The 16,862-nt window shown below is 41.8% G+C and overlaps 1 protein-coding gene across 1 annotated transcript in view; it reads right to left on the bottom strand.

Moving 5' to 3' along the window:
• Window positions 1-16,862, bottom strand: part of LOC139931438 (vasoactive intestinal polypeptide receptor 2-like) — a 141,464-nt gene that overhangs the window by 86,798 nt on the left and 37,804 nt on the right. Inside the window, exons 3-4 of the mRNA XM_078287891.1 lie at window positions 16,344-16,449; window positions 6,304-6,417 (exon numbers count right to left, since the gene is read on the bottom strand). Of these exons, the coding sequence (XP_078144017.1) occupies window positions 6,304-6,417; window positions 16,344-16,449 (220 nt within the window). The remainder of the gene's footprint in view (window positions 1-6,303; window positions 6,418-16,343; window positions 16,450-16,862) is intronic.

Below are 16,862 nucleotides of genomic sequence, written 5' to 3'. Positions count from 1 at the left end.
GATTTCATCACCAGGTTTGCTTGGCTGAGGCACAGGAGACCCCTGCTGTTTCGCTGGCACCTGCAGTGAATGCAGAGAATGTGATCAAATGTATCACTGGGGTTGTATGAATAAAATTAACATATCGCTGTTGTTGTGTGAAAACCTTGTAACTGTGATTTTCATGTTTTCACTTGAAGGGCTGCATGTTCCTCTATGGGTTGGACCACTTTGCCTCATTCAAAACCCATTGGACAATGTCAAAAATTAATTGTCGGTGGCATCCTTGTGGCTCAGCGGTCCAAGACACGTACCATGTAAACCATGGGTCTCAAACTCGCGGCCCGCGGGCCAATTGCGGCCCGCGAGACGATATTTTGTGGCCCCCACCTTAATATGAAAGTTTAATGTTAGTGCGGCCCGCAAGTTTTATATGGATGGCACTTTACAGTATTGTGTGCGGAGCTGAACGAACCTACCAATCACGGTGGGGTATATGGCTCTCGGGGGTGGGACATCGACCGGGCTTGATGCAAGCAGAGAAACATTTCTCAATGAGTGAAAGTTACAGCAGCGTTGCCATGGAGAGTTTTCTTCCGTGCCTGGCTGGCTGCCTCGTTTCTATTGGGCACACGCGGACATTCGTCCCAGCGCGCTGCGTTCACAACACTTCCAAAAAAAAGTTTTTTAAGTTGCTGCCCAGCGGGACATTATACGTATATATGTCTCTCTCTGACAAAATAAATCAAAGTGATGCGTACGCGGCGGGATAAAAGAAAAGTAAGGAACTCAATGTAGCCTAATGTAGTCTGCAGTCACATAGCGACACCTGTCCGTCGGCGATAACAGTCCCCGGTAACCCGGACCAATTATAGGGTCGCACCGTTATTTGTGGGTCATTATTTTTTATTTGCATCGCGCTATTTGCATTGCCTCACACGATGAACACTACATATATTTCTATATGATGTCATTTGTTTTTTTTGTTTCTATGACTACGTTTACAACAACAACAACAGCACGGTGTCATTTCCGCTTCTTTTTCCTGTAACAACAGCACGGCGGATAACACTCCGGGAGCAGTCGCCTTTTTGCGCTCGCTATCCCGGTACTTTCTACCATCTACAAATGCCATGGTGTTCATGTCATCATGAAAGACATGAACATCGAGCGCAAAAACAAAGGAGACTGCTACCGGGCTATTATCCGCCGACCACCGTGCTGCTGTCACAGGAAAAAGAAGCGGAAATGACGTTCAAAAAGCGGAAAAGCCATGTTCAGAAGAACAGTTCATGTTCTTCAATGTTCCATTCATGTTCAGGACAATTCATATTCAGAAGAACCCATTGAGGTTAAAGAACTGTTAATAAAGACGTTTAAATCTTATTTTGTGTTAAAAAATAAAAATAAAGACATTTGAGAAGATTGGATTTTTTTTAACAAATACCTGATGCGGCCCAGCCTCACCCAGACTCTGCCTCCAGCGGCCCCCAGGTAAATTGAGTTTGAGACCCCTGATGTAAACACAACGTTCTGGGTTCGGGCCCCACAAAAGACAAGAATAAAACTAATGTAAACCCCTTGCCACTGCATCAGTAGTTGAGAGAAGTTAAAAAAATAATAAGCAAAGCTACCCAAGTTTATATCTAGAAAGGATGGATTAAAAAGCAAGATAGTTGAGATTCAGGGGGGTCCATGCTTGCCTTTGCTTAGGGCCCCCAAAATCAGTAAGTCCACCCCTGCTACCCATTGATCTATACAGGGAATTGAGTCCCACTCTGGCAATGTGGCACACTTTCTTAATTCTAGAAATGCTTGAAAAGGACTGAATTGCGATGAAACGTGGACTTTTTTTTTTCACTTAGTATTTTCACTGTAAGATTTTATGACTCAATCCAAGATTAAATTGAAGAGTTCTACCTCAGGTAGTGAAAAAAAAATCACTACCTGAGGTACATTGTTTTCCCTGTAAACAACGTGGATTTGTTTACTTTCATGATTTCACTCGTACAGATGTAGAGTATGTTGTTAGACCCCAGTGAATATGTTGAACTGATTTATTACCATCAAAGACATTCGGAATGTCTTAATTTTTAATGTTTACAAGCTGCAATGTTTACATCCAAATCTCAGTGCAGCGGCTTGGAGATGAAGCTCCGCCCCTTAATTTGATTGACAGCCTAAGTTCAAAGAGTAACATTTGTTAGCTGTTATCTTAAATATTCATATGCTGACAGCTCTGTTTGACTTACAGGATATAAAAGTTTCCCCTATAGGCAGAAGTAGCTGAGCTGTCACATAATGTGATTACAGGGACAGAGGAGGAGACGCTGCAGCTGATTAATCTCTGTGACATGATTATTTATGACACTGTTTTTAGCATTTTTGGGTGATCATTTAAAGGACAAAATTTCTGCCCAGATTTTTTTTTTTTTTTACTTGCTCTGCAATTAAGACATACCTCTGTTGTCATTCCGGTCATATTCATAAGCCGGGACATGATATAGGTGCCATGAAATGACATTTTCACATCAAGGCCAGCACATTTCTCTCTTGCTGGAATCACTGTGTCTTCTCTGAGTGAGCTGTTTGTTTGCTGTGTTTGAAAACCTTGATGCGTCTCTCATTCTCTATTAATCTTTCTTGTGTATTGTGTTTGTGTGGGTTGCCAAGGCATTTCCCTTTGGGGATAATACATTTTTACTAAACCTCATTAACAGCCTTTCATTGTCTATTTTTGCACATTATGTTCTTACAGATCTGTGGTAATTCATGACACACATCAGTTTAAGACATTTCTTGAGTGTTAGAAATGTCTTTTATATCTTTAATCCCTCTATAAACTGGGACAGAGTTTGGAGAAATATCTCATGTGCCTCACAGAATTTGAATCATCAGTCAACGCACTGTAAATTTGTGCATCGTTTCTACCTAAAAGAAGATATCTAATGAAAACCGTGACTCAAATCAAATTAGGACATTTTTACATAGGATGTGGCACTGCAGCCCAGTTAATCATTTTTGGGAGCAAATAATGAAAATTGATCTCTAAATTAATAGGATCGCCGTCACCATGCTCTGTGTCTACAGTTATGTAAATGTTGGATTAGTGGAAGTCGCCCATGGGTTGAAGGTTATGGGTGGGAGAGGGAAGCCTTGGGAGTGAAGGAGGGGCTTAAGAGGAGACATGGGGAATGTTTTTTGTTTGTTTGTTTGTTTGTTTTTTAGGACAAAAGGGAAGGAGGGGTGAGGTGGTTAGGAGGATGGATGAGGAAGGGATAGGGAAGGAAGGAGGGGATGATTTAAAAAAGGGATGGCAACCGCCAGGAACTTAAATAACAGTATTATAATATTATTAGAATTATTTATATTAGGTTATTGTATCATAATAATTCTTATGCTTTATGTATTTTTCATTTATTCATTTTTGGGGTTTATGTTAATCAATTGCTAATAATATTACTGTATCTCCTCTATAGCTGCAATAAAAAAAGGTGCTATGTCTACGATTTTATCATCAATGAATCATTAAAAACCACATTAAAAAAAAGAAAAATCTTTTAGGTGTTCTACCTGATGGAGGTAGAACCTAAAAGATTATTTTTGACATAGTTCAGATGAATTACACATTTATCTTAACTTTGTGAAACGTTTCTATGTGGATGAGGCATGAGCCTTGGAATGATGTGACAGCTGTCATCCTGTGTGGGAGGAGCCTCAACGCCTCGCTTCAAACGTCACTTCACTCGGCAGGACCCGCTTCACTCGCTTCCTCTCCTCCTCGTTTCCCCCGTGACTTTTCACCGAGGAGGCGAGGAGAAATCTTTACGTAATGGAACGCGTCCTAAAAGTTCACTGAAAGAGAAAACGGGTCATTTACTAATTCTGTAAAATTAGTAACTTTCGGGGGGTTTGGGGGGCGTCCCGAACGGGGGAAGCGGCGGCGGTGGGAGCTTTTTGCTTTGAACAAGCCGGCGGGTGCTTACATAACGTTACATAACATATAACATCAATGGAAATGAGAACATGGCTCGGGGTGGAACTCCACACCGCCATCTGGTCTCTGGCTGGAAGAATAGTACGGATTCAGGGGGGAATTCACTGCACACATTCACAGAGAGGAGACAAACGAGGTGGAACGGTGTGAGATGGAAAGAAAGATCGCAGGTCAATGCCAAAACTCAACTTACTATCAAGCGACTATAATGTGTCACTAAAAGCCTACGGAGTTTCAGGTGGTGCAGCAGTGTGAAAAGTAGTTTATAGATAGTATTTTTTTACCTTATTGGCAATGTTGCTGTACTTAGAGTTCACCTGTTCACCAATACAGGCCAAAAAAATGACCACAAATGATGATTTCTAGAAATTTTGTATCAAAATGAACAAAGTGTCTCTTTCCAGTAAACAGCACATTTCTGTTGATGACTCATCCTGCACTTGGGGGCGAAGACAAACATTTCATCCAATGATATTTTGATAAACTTTGGAATTAACACCCCCCCCCCCGCAATTTTTTTCCCAACATGCAGCTCAGTTCAGCTGCAACATGGACAAAGGAGTGTTTCTGGCTGCTTCACCTAAGGGCGCTTTCACACCGCAAAGTCCACTTAAAGTCCAAACTGGAGTTCGCTAGGTTGTTACATTGTACTGGTCCGGTTTGTTTCAGACCAACACCATCAAGCGGAACTATAGGACAGATATCTTGAAAGGAGTACAAAAAAAAATCAAACTAGAATGACATCCAGAGGCCGGACATTATAATGCTACAGAGCCTGTCCTCCCCCAAAAAACGAGCCCATAGGTCGTTTGTTCAAGCAGCTTATTACGACCTATAGTTACATTTTAAAGTTAAGCGACCTCTAGCGGTCGTGTAAATAACGACAATGTGCTACGTTGGTCTGCGTCCATGTCACGTGACGTCACGTTTCTCTCTCAATATTGAAATAACACGGTGGAAAGTCAGGGCGTTGTGGTCGGGGATGGCGGACGGGCGTATACGTTTGCCTTCGATGTCGGCGACCGGGGTTCGATTTCCAGCGTTTCCAAATTTAACCCTGACCAAACCATTTTCCTAACCTTAACCAAGTTGTTTTAGTTGCCTAACCATAACCATAACCCAGGTTGTTTTCATTTCACGTATTTTTGTGAGATCACGTTGGAAACGCTCCTGTGGGTCGTATTAGAGGGTAGGAACAAATGATCTATGTGGTCGTATGGGTTGGAGGACTTGTTGATGCTACAACTTGTCATTGTACTCTCCTGTCAACAGTGCCTCTGCATAGGTGAGTGCATGTTCGTTTTCGTAAAATATTGACCGAGGCGATGGATGTGACGTGTTCAACTGAAGAAAAATAGCGTCTCCTTACCAACCGAAAAAGGAGAAAAGAATATCACTACTGACTCCACCGTCGCTACAACACCGAGCAGCTAGAGTCGGAAACTCTCTGTAATTTGACTAAAAACAACCCAAACAACCCGCTGTGAAAGAGCAAATCATTACACATATGTTGTCATTTCCTCTGTTTGGTTCGGACTTTATCAAAGTTGCTTTCACACCAAAATGATCCGCATCACGGTCCGAACGGAAGAGGACAGAGACCGCCGATTTTTGGCGAACCTTTTGCAAGACTTTGGTCCGCATGGCGCGTTCACACCTGTCAAAATGATCCGAACTTAGCAAAAAGGTCTTAAAGTCCGGACCAAACGATGCTTGTGTGAAAACCACCTAAAACTCTTTTCCCAGACGGAGCGACAGAGTTGGAGAAGATTCCTCTACAACCACTTCCTCCATATCTCATTAATATTCAAATAAGCCCCTCCCGCCACTGACGCTTAATGTTAGAGACAGGGTCAGGTTAGGTCAGGGTTACATAGTGTGTAGAAATGTAGCAAATAGGAAAATCTACTTTTTGTCATGTGATGGTTGTGACAACAACAACAAGAAAGAAACAAAGAAAGAAAGAAAGAAAGAGAAAGTCAGAGGGAGTCCCACCTACAGTTTGCAGCTTCTTTTCCCAGTCTTAATAGAGTGAAGGTGCAAACAAATGAGGGCATGTCTTCCATATTCATGTTGAATCAATGTTTTTATAAAGTCTCTCCGCCTCTCTCTTTGCGAGCGCTCATTAAATCAACACGATTTTTAATGAAATGCAAGAAGAATTGAATGAAAAGAAAGCTAAACTGAACTAATCCCACACATGCCTCAACACGCCTTTTTCAAGCATGTTGGTATGTTTCCCAAGTGAAGGCATTTCAGTGTTTGATAAACGGAAGGAGGAGTGCCTTCACGCTTTTCTTTCAGCGCGATTTGAATAAACAGCCTACCGTTTCTGCCGAATAATGTCTTGAGGACGCGGGGACAGGGGATGGTGACGGTCTCTCCGATCTCAGCCCGCTCCCAGCATGCTATGTTGTCCCATGATCCTTTGCATCCCAGCCCTGTGCAACAGAACCAAAGGCGGCATCATGGAAAATTGTTAAATAATGAACCAACTTTTATAGATTTGATTTGATTTCAGTCAGTGGGCTCTAGATGCCTAGTTCACATGAGAAAATCAGACACATTCATATATCACTTACAACATGTGTATAACAGACATATTTCAAAACAAACTCAGATATCATTCAGACAAAGTACGATGCCATTATTGTTTTACAGATTTATAGATAAAGTTTCCCATATAGAATCAATCTTTTCTGAAACACAAGTCTTTCATATCGCTATCGGAAATGTTGCTAACATCATGACATTTATTTATGTTTTATTTCTCCCAGACAGATACCAGCTTATGGACTAATCATTCAACACAAAACAGACACAATAGAATCACATCTGACTGGATTTTATTCTAGTCTCCCCTCGAGTGTTTTCCCCACAACATGGTCTCCCAAAATAGCTCTTCGCCACGGATCTAAAGGGGTGCGAAAGCGCTGACGGCAAACACAACAGTCAACAAGGCTTTTTAGCGACAGAAGAACGGAGACGGTCTGCTTGGTGAAAATTTACCCATCCTTCTGTGAAAAAACAAAAACAAATAACAGCTATAAAAAGAAACCTATTAGTGTCGCGTAAAAAAAAAATGAACACGCAGCCAGAGGAGGTGAGAAACTCAACAAACCAGCTCGTTGTTTTTAACCTGTTTCCATGACATGATGTGTTTAGACTATAGTAATGGCAATGTGATAGTTGTATTCAGCTATAACACATTGTTTATAGTTTCACACAGTATCTGATTCTATACAGGAATTAGGATTGAAAATGGGTAGGGTGAGATATTTCTATGGAAAACATACATTAAAGAGTAACTAAACACCAAACTTAATAAGTTTCAAATATTTTACACATAAAAACAGCTCTGCTAGCTCAGTCTACTGAAAAAATACTTTTTTTGTCACACAGATTAGCTAACACAGTGTCAGAGCCAGAGCTACAGCTGGCTAGCACCAGCTGACTGACCTGAATGTGGAAACAAGTCGCTTCCTTACACAACAAGTTCATTCCAGTCCCAGTATTCAGTTTGGATTATAGCTGTTTCACCTCATCTCTTCTGTGGACATATTAGTTTTCTCTCTGCAGTTTGCAGGCTGGTCAGGACTCAGGCCTAGACTGAGCTATGAGCGCGTGTGATTGACAGGCAGCTAGGACCGCCTCCGCGCAGAGAGCTGTCCTGATTGGATGTCAAGATTCAGGCGCCCTGATTTTGGATTTTGGAGCGGCTGATGTCAGGGCCTGGGACAGCCACAGAGACCGGATCTTTTTTCTCCGAGCATTTGATTTATTGATAGCTGTCAGGATGCAAAGAGAATATCACCAAATATTACGAAAATGGTTCTAAAAATTTATTTTCATTTCTTTCAGTTTACCAGCCCATCGCAGGTGATCCAAAAAGTTAATTTTGGATACTGGTCAATGGCATTGATTAACAACACTATCAAGCCCCCGATATATTATGGTCATTTTGTGCTATGGGGAAGTAAAAACCTTACTTGTTTTGCACGTGTGAAACAAACAATACTGCACACATCAGCGAGTTTGATGACACCACTTGACACAACAGATTGGTTGACATCTTTCTTGATGAGACAATGTACATTAGTTGAAACCTGCTTCAGCATTATATGTTTTTATTCCATCGTGCTGCATTTTAATCCTTAGACACCCGGCTTGGTAGCAAGACCACCAATGTTTTCTTTAGGGAGTCTAGCTTTTACAAACTTTTTGAGTGTTACTAGTTACAAATACCCAGTGGACACTTCCTGTTTGAGTCCTGCTTGAAGCTGATTGGATTTCATTTTACTCTGAGGAATTTCTTGTTCAAATTGAAAAATTTCACTTGGAGCAAATGCCTCTTCACCTCAATTTACGCCGTTTGCCTCCTTCCATTGACTTTGTTTTTCATGCCACCGAGACATTTTTTTCTTGTTGCATCTGAAGGAAGGTTAAGAGGTTAAGGACAGGGTAATTTGCTCCATCTACTGTCTGAGCACTGCGGCTCTGACCCTTAAAACCGGTTGCTTGGTTGATGATCTAGGAATTGAAGCTTATTCTACTCTTGACCTCACTGTAGTGGCTCTGGATAAACTCACCAAATAAAATGTTAAATGTAAAAACTACCACACTGCAGAGTCCATCAGCACTCTGCAAATATTTCTATTTGCATTTGGCTGAAGAGCATGGAGTTTTTCCTGCCATTAATATTTTACCCTTGTGTTTTAACTCTCAGACTGAATTGACATTCTGAAGTTAAAGTTCAAGTTATGTTTTTCATAGTAATGAATATTTAAGGAATCAATCAGCGAAGTTTGAGACCCTATAGAACAAGAGAAGGATAAAGAGGCAGAGAGACAGAGGGAAGAGAGGGAATAAGTGAAGGAGAAATGGCAAATGAAAGAACAAGATGAGAAAGGAAAAGAAAAAGTGAGAGAAACAGGGAGGGAGAGAGGCTTTAAAGAGCAAATTGGATTTACCGACTGTCTCCAGTTGTTTTCTGTGCTGTTTAGAATTCAGTGGGAGTGGAGGGGAGACGGAAAACAAAAGACGACAAGAGGGAGAATGAGAGAGAGAGAGAGAGAGAGAAGGGCTAGGAGAAGGGGCGATAGCAAACAGAAGGATGAGAAAGTAAAAGAGGAAATGAGAGAGGAAGAGAGGGGAAGACAGGAAGAGAAACACTAAGTGAAGGAGAGATATAAATGAAAGGATGAGAGAATGCAAGGAAAAGAGAGAGGGGGATGAGAGAGGAAAAGACTAAATGGAGAAATGGAAAATTGAAATAAAGAGGAAAAGAAAGCAAGGGAGGGAGAGAGAGAAAGAGACAAAACCAAGAGGGTGTGACAGACTAAATACAGGGGAAAACGAAAGAACGAGTATGAGAAAGAGCAAGAGAGGGAGATAGAGAGAGCAGGAGAGACGGTAAGTGGAGAAGAGTTGGAAACCAACAGGACGAGAGAACGAAAGAGGAAAAGAGGGAGGGAGGGACAGAGGGGAGGATAAAGAGACAGAGGAAGAGAGAGTAAGTGAAGGAGGGATGGAAAACAAAAAGACAAGAAAGAAAGGAAAAGAGAGCAAGGAAGAGTGAGAGAGGAAAGGGAGGGAGACTAAATGAAGACGAGACAACAAACGAGGAAAAGAGAGAAAGTGATGGAAAAAGAGATAGAAAACAAAAAGGGCAGGAGAATGAAAGAGGAAGAGATGGAGGGAGAGAGAGCAAGAGATAGAGAGAGAGGAAGACAAAGAGAGGGAGAGACTTAATGAAGGAGAAATTGATAACAAAAGGATGAGAGGATGAAAAGAGGAAGAGAGGGAGACGGATGGAGAAAGAGAGAAAGTAAGAAAGGGAGAGCAGGAAAGAAACCAAATGTAGGAAAGAGGAAACGAAAGGACGATGGAACGAAAGAGGAAAAGAGAGAGAGGGAAAGCGAGACGGAGAAAAGAAAGTGAGAGAGTGAGAGAGGAAATGGAAGGAGAGATAGGAAACAAAAGGATGAGAAGAGACGAGAGAGAGGAAGGGAGAACAAAAGGTACAGAGAGAGAGAGAGAGCGGGAGACTAAATGGAAGAGATGGAAAACGAAAGGACAAGACAACAAAAGAGGAGGAAACGGAGGGAGAGGCGGGGCGAGAGAAAGTGAGACAGAGAGAGGATGGAGAGAGAGAGGAAGCAAGAGTGAGAGAGAGAGAGAGAGTAGGAGAGGACAACAGAGGATGAAAAGAGGAAGAGAGGGAGACGGATGGAGAAAGAGAGAAAGTAAGAAAGGGAGAGCAGGAGAGAAACCAAATGTAGGAAAGAGGAAACAAAAGTCCGATGGAACGAAAGAGGAAAAGAGAGAGAGGGAAAGCGAGACGGAGAAAAGAAAGTGAGAGAGAGTGAGAGACGAAATGGAAGGAGAGATAGGAAACAAAAGGATGAGAAGAGACGAGAGAGAGGAAGGGAGAACAAAAGGTACAGAGAGAGAGAGCGGGAGACTAAATGGAAGAGATGGAAAACGAAAGGACAAGACAACAAAAGAGGAGGAAACGGAGGGAGAGGCGGGGCGAGAGAAAGTGAGACAGAGAGAGGATGGAGAGAGAGAGGAAGCAAGAGTGAGAGAGAGAGAGGAAGCGTAGGAGAGGACAACAGAGGAAGAGAAGACGAAGAGCTGAAACTGAACAGATGTCTATGGGGGGCTCGGATGCAGAGCCAGGCTCACCGGTGCATGAAATCCACTCCATCTATCTACTAAGTGTTCCGGCGCTTTCTCTCTACGCTTTCACCGAAACACTTAGGAACACACTGTGCATTCACAACACAGAACCCGCCGGTTTAAAGCCTCCAAGCGAGGCGAGATCAAATGCACAGCGTCATTTCAAACCTATATTTATTCAAGGACAGTTGGCCCGAGAGCGGAGCACTTTTCCAGCATCGCCCTGCTTCACATTCACACAGCTGTACGCGCCCCCCCCCCCCCCCGCCGCATTGGGAGCTGCCCAGTACAACCACAGTCTTCTGCTGGCGGCTACTGGGCAGCTCCGCTTGAGCCGCGGGTGCAGCCTGATCTCAAAGAAATACGGGAAACGAACACGACAAATTACGCGTTTGGCGGCACGTAAAGTGTTACGGTGCTCCCGGCATGAAGCGCTTATTCCGCAAAGGAGGCACGACTGTAAACAGGAAGTAGAGTCACATTGAAGCAGCTCAGTGGAAAGTAAGGGTGTGTTTGCCTTCAAATGGACGGCTTGCTGCTGCAAATTGCTGCTTTGAGAAACATGCAGAGATGAATGAACGAACCTTTTGCAGAATCACACTTAAAGGAATAGTTCACCCAAAAATTAAAATTCGGTCATTATCTGCTCATTCTCATGCCAGTACAAACTCGGGCTCGCCGCTGGAGGAGCTTTCTTCCAAACAATTGCAGTGAATGGGGAGCAGGACGTTCTGCTTCAAAAAGGGCAACAAATCTCCATAAAATAACTCCATAAAGCTCGTGTAGTATAATCAGTCCCACCAGGATTTCGCAGAGTTTTTTTGTGATTATTGCGGCCAAAAATGCTTGATTTTGCTGCAGCTTTTCTCAAAAATTGCGATACAATTTGCCAGGTTTTATGTGCTCTTTTCGCGGTAAAATTGCGGGAATTGGGAAAAATTGCAAGCAAAGGAAAAAAAATGTTTTCTCTCTCTCTCTCACTCACTCACTCACTCACTCACACACACACACACACACACACACACACACACACACACACAGCCTCCCCCTATTCTCTCCCACTCTCCGTTTAAGCTATTAACTCTTCCAAGAGCTTGAATTTTGCACTCACCTCGATTCTTGCTGCTTTTGTTTTGTTTTGCACGGTCTATGGCAGTAATTTTTGTTGGCAGGTGAGCTTTGTTCATCTTCCACCTGAATGCGCGCTGCGATGACGTCAGTTACCACGACACCGAATGCGAAAATTGGTCCAAATCACAAGCGGTCTGTTGATTTGGCCGTTTCATGCGGAAAAGTTGCGGCAATTTTGCAAAACTGCAAGCTCTCGCAAATATTGCGGAGATTTCTTGAATTTGCGTTAATTATTGCGATCGCAAAATCGCAAGTTCCTGGAGGGACTGTTTAATCAAAGTCTTCTGACGCCTGACGATCACTCTATAAGTGGAAAAAAACAAAATTTGATCCATTATTTCATGAAAATCCGAGTCGATTGGCATTGCATTTACGCACACACAAACCTTGCGATAACCTCGTGAGGTTTGGTAATGCGGAAGTAAATGCAATGCCGATGAAATAATGGATCAAATTTCGTTTTTTTCCACATATAGAGCGATCGTCAGGCTTGGATTATACTACATGAGCTTTATGGAGTAATTTTATGGACATTTGTTGCCCTTTTTGAAGCAGAATGTCCTGCTCCCCATTTACTGCAATTGTTTGGAAGAAAGCTCCTCCAGCAGCGAGCCTGGAGAACTCCAGGTAAGAAACATTCACCCGAGTTTGTACTGGCATGAGAATGAGCAGATAATGACCGAATTTTTATTTTTGGGTGAAATGTTCCTTTAAAAACACTTATTTTCCTCTAAGAGCGATCGTTATTTTGGAAATGGCGCCCAGAGCCACAGAGAGCAGGAAGTGATGGAAGCGCTCCCTTTGGTCCATCTGCTTCAGCCTTTGTAAATTTCTGCACGCAAAGAATATCCGAATATCCGTTTGGACCACCCACTGATTACTGAACAAAGTTTGAGCATTATGGGTTTTTGAATACCATGCCAAAATGCTGTCAGACATACAGCCAAGTGTTTTTATTGTGATTATTCAGATAATTTTGTTTATCTGCCCACTCTCAGCACCCATCGCTCGCCTGACCGTCCTGGAAGGGGGATCCCTCTCTGTGAGGCTCTTGGCCCATGGTTTCTTTCATCTTTGTTTTCCCTAATGAGGTTTTCACAGGAGTTTTTTTTTTTTACATTGAAGGTCGAAGGTTGTTCTCATTTATGTACTGATTGCACCACTCATCGTACTGTAAGGTGCTCTGGTCAAAGGCGCTCACCAAGTGGCTGATGCTACAGCTGAATCCCTGAAAGCCTCATTCACTCTTCAAAGTGCATAAAACAACTCCTCAGAAATTGTTTTCCCAATCAGTTTTCCCCCGCGGAGGATTTGGGCCATGTTATTGTTTTGCTCTACTTCATGTCATTGAGCCTTAATTAACACAGCAGGGGGATTCGCCGTCCACCGCTCACATCGCTGGAGAGAAAATTCACGCTCGTTAACTCTCCAGAAATGTCCCATTCAAAGCAACAGTGTTTGGATAAAGTTTTAGGCTTTAGTCCTCAGTCTGTCCGAGGTGAAATGCTGAATAAAATGAGTTTGTTTTTAAAGGGATGTGCACTTCAGAGATAAGACTACAGATTGCGTATTAAACCTGTAGATACATACTCTGGATCCATTACGTTATACAGATTATTATGCATATTTCATATTACAGGTAGATACACTGCACACAGCAGGCGAAAAGCAGGTGAGCTCACCCTTCTCAATTTAAAGTCAACAAACTAATTAGATCTTTTAATAAGTCTGACTGAGTTCTTGTACAGATGTCAAGCCGATTCAATACTGGGGCAATTATACACAGCAAGCAAATATAGTGTCATTTTCAACACACCCATGTGTCTAATGTAGTTTGGGATAACACATATTTGTGTTACTTTTCAACACATGATATGAAGAGTTTAATTCCCAAACACTGAGGAAAAAAGATAATGATTACATAAAAAGATAATGTTTACATCCTCTAAAATTGTATTTAAGGGCTCCAAATAGCTAATAACTTCAATAATATCAAATAGTTTTACTTTAATGCCAACAATCATTTAGTAAGAGTAGGTGTTACATTTCTCAATTGGTGGATCTCATTTTAGAATAAAACTCTTTGTATACTAATAACAATATATGTTGAGTTGATATATTGTTACTAAATTAAAGCATGTTGTGTTGAAAAGTAAGATAAATGTGTACTGTCCCAAACTAGACACACAAATGTGTTCAAAAAAGTGTTTACCGAGTACTGCTGCTTTTTGGGATGACTCATTCCTGATGAAATTGGATTCTTGCTGTGTATAATTGTCTCATTAGTGCTCAATATTATCTAAACAAAAACTCAGTCAAACTTATTAAAAGGTTAAATTTGGGCGCTGACTTTAAATTGAGAAGCGTGAAGCGACTCAGATTTTGCCCGCTGTGACCAAAAAACTGCTGCCAGAGTTAAGTTAGTGGGGAAAATTGTTGACGAAGTCGCTGTTAAATTAATTCTAATTCTAAAACTGCCACAGTGAAATCATGAAAGACTCAACTTGGCTTCGTAGAGGGGTTTGGCATGCACAGGCTTTCTAAATTAGAAAGGTAAATTAGACATAATGGCCCGACCTCATGAAATCAAACTACTGAAATCCAAAAAAATCTTTTGGGAACTGATATGACCAGAGGGAATCGAAGGAGAAGGAGGAGAAGGAGGGGAAGGAGAAGAGGATGAAGAAGACAAAGAAGGAGGAGGAGGAGAAAGAAGATGAAGATGAAGAAGAAGGAGAAGCAGGAGGAGGAGAAGAAGAAAAAGGAGGAGAAGAAGATGAAGGAGGAGGAAAAGATGAATATGAAGGAGGAGAAGAAGAAGGAGGAGGAGGAGGAAAAGGAGAAGAAGAAGAAGAAGAAGAAGGAGATGTAGGAGGAGGAGGAGGAGATTAAGAAGGAGGAGAAGAAGAAGATGAAGAAAGAGGAGGAGAAGGAGAAGAGGATGAAGAAGACAAAGGAGGAGGAGGAGAAAGAAGATGAAGATGAAGAAGAAGAAGCAGGAGGAGGAGAAGGAGGAGGAAAAGAAGAAAAAGGAGAAGGAGGAGAAGAAGAAGATGGAGGAGAAGAAGATGAAGAAGGAGGAGGAGGAAAAGATGAATATGAAGGAGGAGAAGAAGAAGAAGGAGGAGGAGGGGAAGGGGAAGGGGAAGGAGGAGGAGAAGAAGAAGAAGGAGGTGAAGGAAGAGGAGATTAAGAAGGAGGAGAAGAAGATGAAGAAAGAGGAGGAGGAGAAGAAGATGAAGAAGAAGCGGGAAAAAAATGAAATGACAGTCCATGATAAAGTCTTGTTACAGTAGGCTAGTGGTGCAGTGTACATGTACTACTATCCATACCTTTGTATCATGGAACGTCGCAGTACATCATGAGGTTTACAATAGTGTGTAAATTATGGTCCCTAAGCTGGGGTCGGAGCGCATAAACACTGTCTGCACTGCTTACATTTCTGACTGAGGCAGAGTGAGGTATGATCTAAAGATTTCCTCAGTAAACTTTAGAGACCTTCAAGCAGCCAGATCACAGGGCTGCCAACAGTTGAAGAAGTTAGTCTCATTTATAGATTTAAAGGGGCAATAAGTAAGGCTTTTTACAGCCCCAGAGCACAAGATGACCATAACAGGTGCTGAGATTTCTGGCTTTTGTAAAAAAAAAAAACATGTCAGTGTGCAGGATTTACTGAGTTTGAGTCTGATGAAAGGTTTTGATTCATGGACCAAAGATTACCTGCAGCTCTAAAACTCCTTGTTCACAAATCCATTCTGGACGCCCCTCTCTCTTAAAGGAATAGTTCACCCAAAAATGAAAATTCAGTCATTATCTGCTCACCCCCATGCCAGCTGAAACTCTGGTGAAGTTTGTTATAACACTAATATAATATAATATTTTATGATATTGATATAACACTCAGAGTCGTGCTGGGAAGCTGTGGGAGTGTTATATGGGCTAACAAACTTCACCAGTGTTTCAGCTGGTGAGCACATAATGACTGGATTTAAATTTTTCAATTTTTTAAGCAATTAATTGCAGCCTCTGCGATTTGGAAATTGCAGTTCATTTCGCGTTTTTTTTTTTTTCAATTAATTGTTAAGCTCTACTACGAAGGCTAAAAAGCCTCATTCTCAAGCCAAAAAATCAAATAAAAAAGCATTTTTGTTATTCCAGTATTTGGAATATTTAGCATGCTGATATATTACCTCCTCATTAGATGTTTCTGTTGGATCTCTGCTCTAATTCGCCAGTTTACTCATCCCTATTGTGAAAATGTGATTTTTTTTTCCCTGTTTAGACAAAACAGGATAAAATCACACACATCCCAGTCTTGAGCAGGTGCTGGACAAAATGCAAAACAGGGAATATCAGTAGAGTTTGCAAACTGAAAGCCGCCTGTCTAGGTGTTAATAAATATAAACATCTTGGGATCAGCTTTCAGTGTGCCGACTCTCCCTTTCCTCCATGTTTCCTGTTTAGACAGCCACGAGAAAATCCAGTCTGCGCAGCAAAGCGTTACAGACTCACTGTTGTGCAGTGTGTGGACTGGGGTTTTATTCATGAATGTGACCTTTAGGGTTGCCGGTGGAGTCCTGCTCCCTCAGCCTGTTCAGACACTCCGCCTGGTCTCTCTCCAGCTCCAGCAGGAAGTTGCATGTCGGATGCCGGCCGCTCACCTGTAGAACAACAAGGAAACACTCACAATATCCTTCATGCTTTAAAGATGCATTAGGCAAGATTTTCATAAAAAGTAAAAAGACACCCGTCTTATCAGCCTAAATCACAGGGGAAGAGCGTCTCATCCCCACTAATTGAGACACTGTAGACTCACCCAATTTGCCTAATTAATTTCAAGTGGTCAGTGGTGGGAAACAGTGTTGTAGCTCTCAAGACCAGTCTCTCTTGATCTCAGTCTCGCCTCAGTCTTGAATTTTAATAATATAATGATTTATTAATAATTCAATAATAATTTGTCTTGGTCTAGTCTTGATTTCGGGCACCGCTCTCGAATTTATTGAATTTGTATTTAGTGACATTTAGGCTGATAATAAATAAACAACACTCGTATAAAATTCACAAATTATTTTAT

The sequence above is a fragment of the Centroberyx gerrardi genome, chromosome 13 (assembly GCF_048128805.1).
Source record: "Centroberyx gerrardi isolate f3 chromosome 13, fCenGer3.hap1.cur.20231027, whole genome shotgun sequence".
Classification (NCBI taxonomy): Eukaryota; Metazoa; Chordata; class Actinopteri; order Beryciformes; family Berycidae; genus Centroberyx; species Centroberyx gerrardi.
Note: the sequence above shows the minus strand (reverse complement) of the source record. Positions and strands in the feature narration are given on the sequence as shown.